We start from the raw sequence: 8,463 nt of genomic DNA, 5'->3' as shown, positions 1-8,463 counted from the left end.
CTCTCTCTCTCTCTCTCTCCAGTGACTCCCTCCCTCTCATCACTCAGCCTTCTCCCCACCCTCTCCCCATTTAAGACCTTCCAAGATGGGTACACTATTCTGCTGTGGAGATGAAGTGGCATTCATGTGGGGGGAGGGGAGCAACTGCTTTTATTAGCTCCAGAAAATGGTCAGTGCTCAGTCTTAACTAGGAATTAATTACATATAATCACTCAGTAAACTTTCTTCAGGGTTTTTTTTTTTTTCCTAATTGTAGAGCGAGAACATTGCAGAAATGTTGCAGCCAAGTCAGAAAGAAAGCACGAGGTCCTTTGGATTGTAATTTAGGGATAGAAACAATAGCCTTCCCTCTTTCTTCCAGAGAGCCTGTGCAGCATCAGGTCTTAAATCAAAGGTGTGTGTGTGGTATCATATGGAAGGCTGGGTGCTGGGGGTAACCCTGGAGGCAGGCTATGTTTGGGAAGTCCAGCCTCATCAAATGTGTGATCTCTTTTGTTTCTGTTTGCTTTCTTTCCCCCTCTGGCTCCTCTGACCGAGGCATCCTGTTTGCCAGCCCGTGGATCTCTTTGCCTCTGGTTGACCCTGAGAAGAAAGACACATTCAAGGGGCCCCTCTCCGTGGCTCAGATGTAAAAGACAGTGGTGGGTTTAGAAGCCTTCGTGGTTGTTCTTCAAATGCAAAAGCAACTCAGGAGTTACCCTTGGCCTCAGGTTGCTGGGCTCTGGCTGCCCTTCCCCCCCACCCCCCCTTGGGTTCAGTTTTCCTTCCAGACAAACAGGGAGGCCCTGCCAGCTCTGCAGCTAGCATGCTGCCAGGCCAGCCCTTCCTACCCGGATCACCTACCTGCAGGCCGGCTCCCAGCCAGCGGCCAGGCCTCGCCCGGCTTAGCCTTGGGCATGGTGCCCCTTCTTTCTCCCTAGGAGCTGAAAAGCTGTCACCTGGAAGCTCCCTGTTCCTAGTGCTAGAGGAATTCTGACGCCCTCAGACCTTAGCAGTCAATGACATTGGCCACCATGAGGCTATTATTAATAGTTCGGCCTGTGAAGGGGGCTTTTACCTCCCGGGCTCTGTGTGTGTGTGGGGGGGGGAGGTGGACGGAAACCTCATTTGTGAGAGTCTTCTGTGGACTTGGGTGAGCCCTCTGTAGACTGAGGGTCTGTCTGTCCTTGATGATCCCCGGCCTCAGGAGTAGCTGCTGTTATTTCGTGGTGGCAGATTTTAGGCTCACAGACTTTCTACATTTTCCCCCTGGCCTCAGACAGAGGTGCAGCCCTGTAGCTTTGCGTCTTAGATGCCTGCTGTTCTGGGAGATTTCTTTTTCACCTGGAGAAGTGATGTGGAGCTGTGCTGCTCTGGACTCAGAAGGGCACGCGAGCTTCCTCCCGCTGCAGCCTGCTCTCTAGGACAGATCTGCGTTGCAGAGACACCTGTCTGTCTTCACATTATGCCAGGGGGGCCGCGTAGTTCCTAACCTTCTCCTCACCTCAGTGCAGGGTAAGGGGGCCCCAGCACAGTCTCCTGAGGAAGGCTGGATATCTGAAAGGGAAGGCTTTTCCTTAGGAGCTAGTGACTTCACTGAGTCTCCCTGCCACTGACTGCAGTTTGTTGGTTTTTTTTTTTTTCCTTCCTTCTTTTTTTTATTCTTCAAACGTTGGATTGTTGGTGTCCTTTGGTGGAGCGTTTCCTAGTTCTGATGTTTATGAAGGCGGCTTTGGAGCTAGCAGGGCTCCTTAAACATGAGCTCAGCTATTGAACACACTGCTACCATTTTAGTTCAATACAGGAATGAGGCACTGTTGCCAGCCGCCATTTTAAGAATCCTGCATAAATAGCTTAGCTCCGATGACTGCCCGTTTTAGGTGAGTGATTGCAGAAGGCGTTTGCTAACCGTCCCCCTCCCCCAGTTAAAGGACTTTATTTGCAGATTTAGAGGAGCATGCTTGGTTTGGTTTTGTTTTTGTTCCTTTCACCCCCTTTACATTTCGATGCTGACGCTTGTGACATGGGGGGGGGGAGGATGCTGTGCCTTGGGTGTTGAATAATCTCTTACAGCCTGGACCCTTTTGGTCTTTTGAATGAATGTAAAACCTAGGAGGAGCGCTTGGGACTGGTGCATGATTTCCTGAATTGCTGTGTGATGTTCTTCTGACTAGGGCAGCAAGGTCTTGTGCATGCTGGTTCTGTGTTCTAGCTGGCTTACAGATTGTTGTAAAAGTCAAGCATTCAGGGCACTTGGGAAGAGGAGGATCTATCTGCCTATTGTATATCCACCCAGGCTCTCCTCTCCCCTAACACCCTCTCAAATAGCTAGGCTTTTTCTTCTCTCTCTCTCTCTCTCTCTCTCTCCTTTGGAAGTGTTGAAGGGGTGAGATGCCTGGGAAACACGGACCATCTCTGAGTCCTCAGAATTAATAATCAGAAGGTTTAAGGCTTCCTGGAAGGACAGGAGAGCGAGTGCATATGCAACTTTTAATTGCTTCTTTTCCTCTCCCTAGTGCGTGTAGGTTTAGAAGTCTAGATTTCTTGCTCAGGGAAATGAGTTATGTGGGAGTCTTTCCTTTTGGGCAAGGGGAAGAGATAGACTTGATTGTGTTTGCAGGTGCTGGCTCTTCTTTCCGATGCCTGAAATGTAGCAGTTTGTGGAGCCCCCCAGCAAGTGCGTTGGGTAAATATGAGCTAAGTCTTGATGGTTGTGCGTATACAATGTATGCAACTAGTTGATAATTTTTTTTTTTCTCTTGGCTTATTTCACTCTGTCCTATATGTGTCCATTCACCCTATCAGACCTTTACAAAATAGAAATGTCACTTTGGAAATAGGACTTGTTCCTTTGTGGATGGAAACGATCAGGGTTGTTGGATTCTAGCAGCCGGGGCAGTGGGAGGGCTATGGGGCAAATGGGGGGGGGGCTACATATGCTAAGACTTTTAATGTGTTAATGGCAAAAGTTCAAAGTATTTTCTCCAGCTGCAGTTTTCTTTCTAAAGATTGTTATTTGGCTGCCCGCCCCCTACTTCCACCCCACAATCTCCAAACAGCTCTTAAAACTAAATTGCCCAAGATCTGTGGGGAGCATTTAGAAAGATACAACTCTTTCTCATCAACACCTTTGATAAGATTACTTATAGTTCTTCCTTTCTAGTAACATTCCCCGGGCTTAACCCTGAACAGCAGCAGCAACAACAACAACAAATAAATAAATAAAAGAAAAAGAAAGCCGAGATTGGAGTGTGGATAAAGGGAAGCCCCTCAGATGTGGCTGTTCGAAATGAGTAGTTTCGAATTTTGGTCTTTGCTTTTGTAAACGAAGTATTCTTTCTTTCTTTTTTTTTTTCTCTTTTAAATTCAGACGCTGCAATTGTCTGTTTAGTCAAATACAAGTTGTGCACTTGTGCGTGCATGCATGTGTGTGTGCACACTGTGTGCACGCATGTACTCACACAGATGGGGGTTGCCTTTGAAGGGATGGCTTGCTGTTGTGGTAAAAGATGATTTTCCTCAGTGGTGCTGGAAGATTCTAGGCTCAGAATTGGTGGTGCTGTTGCTAAAGTCAGGTGACTGTGGCGATCACTTGTGATGCTTGGGAAGATGAAACAGCTTACCCCCCACTTCTGTTTCAGAATAATCTTAAACTCAACACCCACCCTGAAACTACTTTGCATTTTCCTTGCTTCTCAGCTGCATTCCTGCCTGAAGTATTCAGCCCCTCCAGGCTCTTACCAGCTACATAATTGTTCTCTTCAGCACGGTCCTCTTCCTTGATCAATACACCTTTGACTGTTCCCATCACAGCAGAAATCCTTCAAGTGGGTTTTCAGTCGTGTGTGTGTGTGTGTGTGTGTGTGTGTGTGTGTGTGTGTGTGTGTTGTTAGCTCTGAGATTCATAATTGTTTCTTTCCCCACTGGTACTTTTCAGCTGGAGCACAAATTAGCGTTGTACCTCATTGCTCATTCAAAATATGGGCAGGATCCATTTCTCATGCCTCATGCTAGAGAGGGGAACAGAATTCCAGTTCCTGGGAAGGTCAAGGTTCTGGGCTATGCTTTTGAAGTTGATCATCTGCCTCACCTCTGGCTGCAAGAACCGCCCGCCTCTCCAGCTGCACCCAGGCAGATGCCCAGCTTGTGGTTCAGGCAGGGTTTCTGATTTGGAGATGCTCTTCCCCTGAAGCTGGAGTAGAAGGTGCATCTTCCATGTCCTCTGGATTGTCCCATGTTGGGACAATCCCATGTGTGGGGCTCAGGTCTGGCAAGCAGGCTTCTTTTGAGAAGGATCACCTCTGACAGTATGTCAGTCTCTCCTTGGTGATTTGTGACATTGGTCTCTCGTCTACAGATGCAGACTTGATGAAATTGATACCTAGGCTCTCTCTCAGGATGCTAAGTGTGTTAGTATTCAAATTCAGACCCAAACTACCTCCTTCTCTCTCTCCTCTCTCGGGACTAGTTAAAGTCAGAGGACTCTCAGCTCCTGTCGTGTGCAATAATCTTTTCTTTTTCTGTCTAGTTTCTGTCTTGCATTTTGTCCTCTCCTATCCACCTGGAGCTCTCCCAAACAGGACTCCATCTTCTTACCCCGAGCTTCCAGGCTTGAGGCTGCCTTTTTGACAAAGAGCGTGGAACACAGACAGCCCAGTCTCCTCAGTTGTTTTTCCTCTCTTGCCTTTGAGCCTTCCCAATGGAAAATCCCAGCCATGTCAGTTGGTGCTGTGTCTCTTTTCTTCTTGCTGAACCATGATCTGCTGGGATGGCACCTAGAGTGATTGCTTAGCATCTCACCAAAACAGCAGCCTGGGATGCCTGAGACATCCCAGTCCCTGCCTCTAACAGCAGATCCGCCTTTCCTTCTGCTTGGCTTGTGAAGTGTTAGGTTGGCAGGGCCTGCTCTGTTGAACCTGTGTTCCAGCAGGGAGGCAGAGAAGGTTCTGGATGACAGACCCTCCTAGCTAAGGGGGCCTGCCTTTCTCCTTTCTCCTTTCTTAGCCCAGCTTTCTACTCGGCCTGTGTCCTTTAAATAATCCTTCCTCATTCCAACGTCTGTGCTGGAGTGTAATTAGTCACAGTTCAGAGGGAAGCCATGCCTGGTAGGGTTGAGACAGCCCAGAGACCCTAGGGTCCTGATTCCTGTGATAAAATAAAGATTGCCACAATCTGGCTATGTTTTTCCACTTTGTAATTTAACCGGTATGTCTTTTTTTTTTTTTTTCCTGGGTTCCTGACTCATTGGGGAGCTGTTAGGTTCAGGATGGGGAGGCCTGGGAACTACTGGTAGAATTCTAGATACCCCTGAAAGGCGTCTCTAACCGACCTTCGTGGCTCCCTGGTGTCAGCAATGAGAGACTTGCTAATTTGAAGGCTGGCTTCTTTAGGATTGAAGCTGGTAGGTGGCACTTGAGTCTCTAAACTAAAAACACGTCCCTCACAGTCTCTTAATGAATTAGGGATGACAACTGAAATATTAATTTGACTTTTTAAAAAACGTATTCTTAGTATTCTGGTATTTTAAAGAAGTCCTTTGGCATTTTCACACTTGGTTGAAATCAGGTGTGTCCCCTCTCCCTCCCCCCTTCCCATAAGGATGGCCTCGAGAGAAGGCGGTTTTGCTCTCTGGCTCCCCAGCAGCTGCCCCCACAGAGGCCGTCTGCAGCCTACCTAAACATCCATAATCTGTTGTGTTTCAGCTTGGCTGAAGAGGAAATAAAAACCGAGCAGGAGGTGGTGGAGGGAATGGATATCTCGACTCGCTCCAAAGGTGAGTAGAAAAAAAAAATCTCAGATTATCTACTCCGATCTCCAGGAGAGGGGTATTTCTTTTGTTTTGGAGAGAGGTGAGACGTGGCTCTCTGAGCTGCCGGCCAGCCGTCGTGACACTGTAGGGGCTTTTGATGGATGAACCTAATTTCTGGAGACATGGTTCAGTCGTCCTTCCCCGCCGCGCCTGTGTAGCCTGTGTAGGTGTGCTGACCTGCCCAGCGTTGCCCTGTGGCAAATTTTGGGTGTGTGTCTGGGGCTGTGGGTGCCTGCCTGCCTGTGTCTCCCCAGAGCGGTTCTTACAGGAGTCTAAATGTGCTTGCTGCAGACTCCTCTGAGGCCTGCAGCTGTGGCCGGCTTCCTGATTGTAACAGCAGGCCTCTGGGCAATCGGTGGGTGGGGTGGAGTGGACCAGCTTCATTGGGAAATGGTGGTCTTGGTTTGCAATTACAAGGGAGTGAGGAGGCCAGTGCCTGTGTTGGGGAGTAAACTACGGTGCCTTTTCAGTTTATTCTGTTTGTGGGGAGCCTGCAGTGGCCTGGGCCGGCCTTGCTGCTCACTGAGAGTTTGTGGGGCACCCTAAGGGGGGTATTTGCTTGTGCCTTGGGCTGCTCTTAACAGCAGCCCTTTGGAGGAGGGTCACGTATCTGCCACAATAGCCTAACGGCTGGGCTGCGCTAGTCTGGTCTGGTCTTTTGCTGCGGCTCCAGGCTGTGTCTGGGAGGTGGGAGGGGCTGCAGGAGGGTTGTTACAGATCCTTCCAGGAGGAGGCTCGCATCTGGCCAGGATGTCATAAAATAGCACTTCCTAGAGGCACCAGAAAGAAAAGAGCATCCTGGGGCTTTAAAAAAAGGAAAAGAAAGAGAAGGAAAGACAGCCGATTATTTGGGTCAAGCCAGAGGTCAGGTGGTCACACAGAGCTGGCTGGAAGTAGGGAGGAGGAGGAAGAGGAAGAGGAGGAGGAAGAGGCAAGGCTCACTGCCCTGTCCCCTGCCTCAGCTGTCCCAGCATGGATATAGGTCATCTGAGTTTCATTGTTCCAAGTGATGAGGCACCCCAGAGAGCTGCAGCAGGGTGTGGCCTTCCACCAGAGCCTTTGCAGACAGTTAGTTGCTGAGGACTGAGGCAGCCCCCTGAAGCCCTGCTGCCGTGATCGGGATCGGCCAATGAGACATGTGTCCTGGTGACACAGGACAGAGTAGAGAGGATGAGAGAGAGTCCATAAAGAGGGGCCGGCTGGTGTTGGGTTTTCGTCTTTGTCTGTCTGTCCGTCTGTCTTCTGTTTACTTCCCTTTCTTTTTTCTTTTTGGAGACAGGGTCTCATGACACAGCTCTGGCTGGCTTAGAACTTACCCTTATAGATCCTGTTGGTTTTGAACTCACAGGAGTCCTCCTGCCTCTGCCTCCTGAGTGCTAGAGTTGAAGGTGTGTACTACCACTCTGTGCCTGGCTCCTCTTATTATTGGTAAACACCAGTGTGGAATTACTTTCTGTCTTAGGCCCCTCCCAACCAAGGCTGTCTGGGATATAGATACTGGTGTATTTGAAGGCTTGTGGGACAGCAGGAGCCTTCTAGTGTGGGGCCTGTCTGATCCCCTTCTGAAGTGAGAGGTATCCTTGCAGGTGAGAACACCCTCGTCTCTAATGGGTGTTCAGTTGGGGAGGAGGCAGGCTCCAGACTTCCTCATTCCTGGACTCTCCTCAGGAGGCAGAGTAAAGCTCCTTCCAGAAGGACCACAGTCATGGGCCACCAACTTGGGAAAAGTCCCCAGGGACCTGCCTGTCTTGCCCATTGTGGAGACCTTTTCTGTCATTACATACCAAGAAGTTCCTAGTTCCTAATCACATGCTGTTCCCCCTCTGTCTGCTTGCCAGCTCTGGATGACTTTCCCAGGGCACTGAGGACCATTCTGTAGGGTTGAGGGGATGGCTCAAGCGGTGAAGCGCTTGCTGAGGACCTGAGGCCATCTCCAGAACTTATGTAAAAATCCTGTCTTGAGTCCCTGGTCTCCATGTGAGACCCCTGGGAAAATACAGTGGGTGGACAGACAGACAGCACCCGAGCCATGAGGCCTGGGGTTGACCTCATGCCTCCATCCTTGTGCACACACACGGACACAGGCACCCGTCTTCATTTGTGTTTATCTTCCCAAGCTTCTAGTTCCCTCCACCCACCCACCTTCTCACAGCCTTCTGTTTGCCTGATGTCACTGAGACCCGCCTCTCCATTGCCCTGTGACACCCGTTCACCGGTACCGACTCTTCCCAGCTTCTTTGCCTGTGTCCTTCTGTCTGTCCTTGGGAATTTGTGCCTCTGTCTTTCTGGAACATGCTGTCCTGGGTCCTGGCAGCCTGCTCCGGATCACACAGATTCATCACAGATGTTGCTAGAAAGGCTTCTGAGGAAGCCGGTCTCCCCCTTTGGTTTTAAAGGAAGCTCACTTTAAGAGTTTTAGATTTCAAAAATACTTATGCACCCCACCCCTCTGCACCCCTCCCCACCCTCCCTGTTTCTGTCCTCCTTGGCATAGCTAGATGTTCTAGATTCATAAAACCCACACTGGATTCAGACTTCCTCAGTTTTCTTGGCAAAGGGCCCCTTTCTCTTCCAGAATGCTCTTGTGACGCTACATGACACTGTCTCTTCAGTTTCTTAGACCTTTGTTTTTGTTGACCTTGACATTTTCCAATGTACTCTTTTTTTTTTTTTTT

General features: G+C 49.4%; 1 protein-coding gene across 18 annotated transcripts in view; it reads left to right on the top strand.

The window, feature by feature from the left end:
• Nucleotides 1–8,463, top strand: part of Zmynd8 (zinc finger MYND-type containing 8) — a 99,108-nt gene that overhangs the window by 3,848 nt on the left and 86,797 nt on the right. For 6 of the 18 annotated variants that reach the window (XM_031372774.1, XM_031372791.1, XM_031372783.1 and 3 more), the window contains one exon: nt 5,682–5,752. In XM_031372774.1, the coding sequence (XP_031228634.1) occupies nt 5,682–5,752 (71 nt within the window). Of the gene's footprint in view, nt 1–1,587; nt 1,860–2,110; nt 2,666–5,681; nt 5,753–8,463 lie in introns of those variants that run through there. The other 12 variants (XM_031372788.1, XM_031372784.1, XM_031372794.1 and 9 more) reach the window with 9 other exon arrangements.

This window comes from Mastomys coucha, unplaced genomic scaffold (genome assembly GCF_008632895.1).
Source record: "Mastomys coucha isolate ucsf_1 unplaced genomic scaffold, UCSF_Mcou_1 pScaffold15, whole genome shotgun sequence".
In the NCBI taxonomy this organism is placed as follows: domain Eukaryota; kingdom Metazoa; phylum Chordata; class Mammalia; order Rodentia; family Muridae; genus Mastomys; species Mastomys coucha.
Note: the sequence above shows the minus strand (reverse complement) of the source record. Positions and strands in the feature narration are given on the sequence as shown.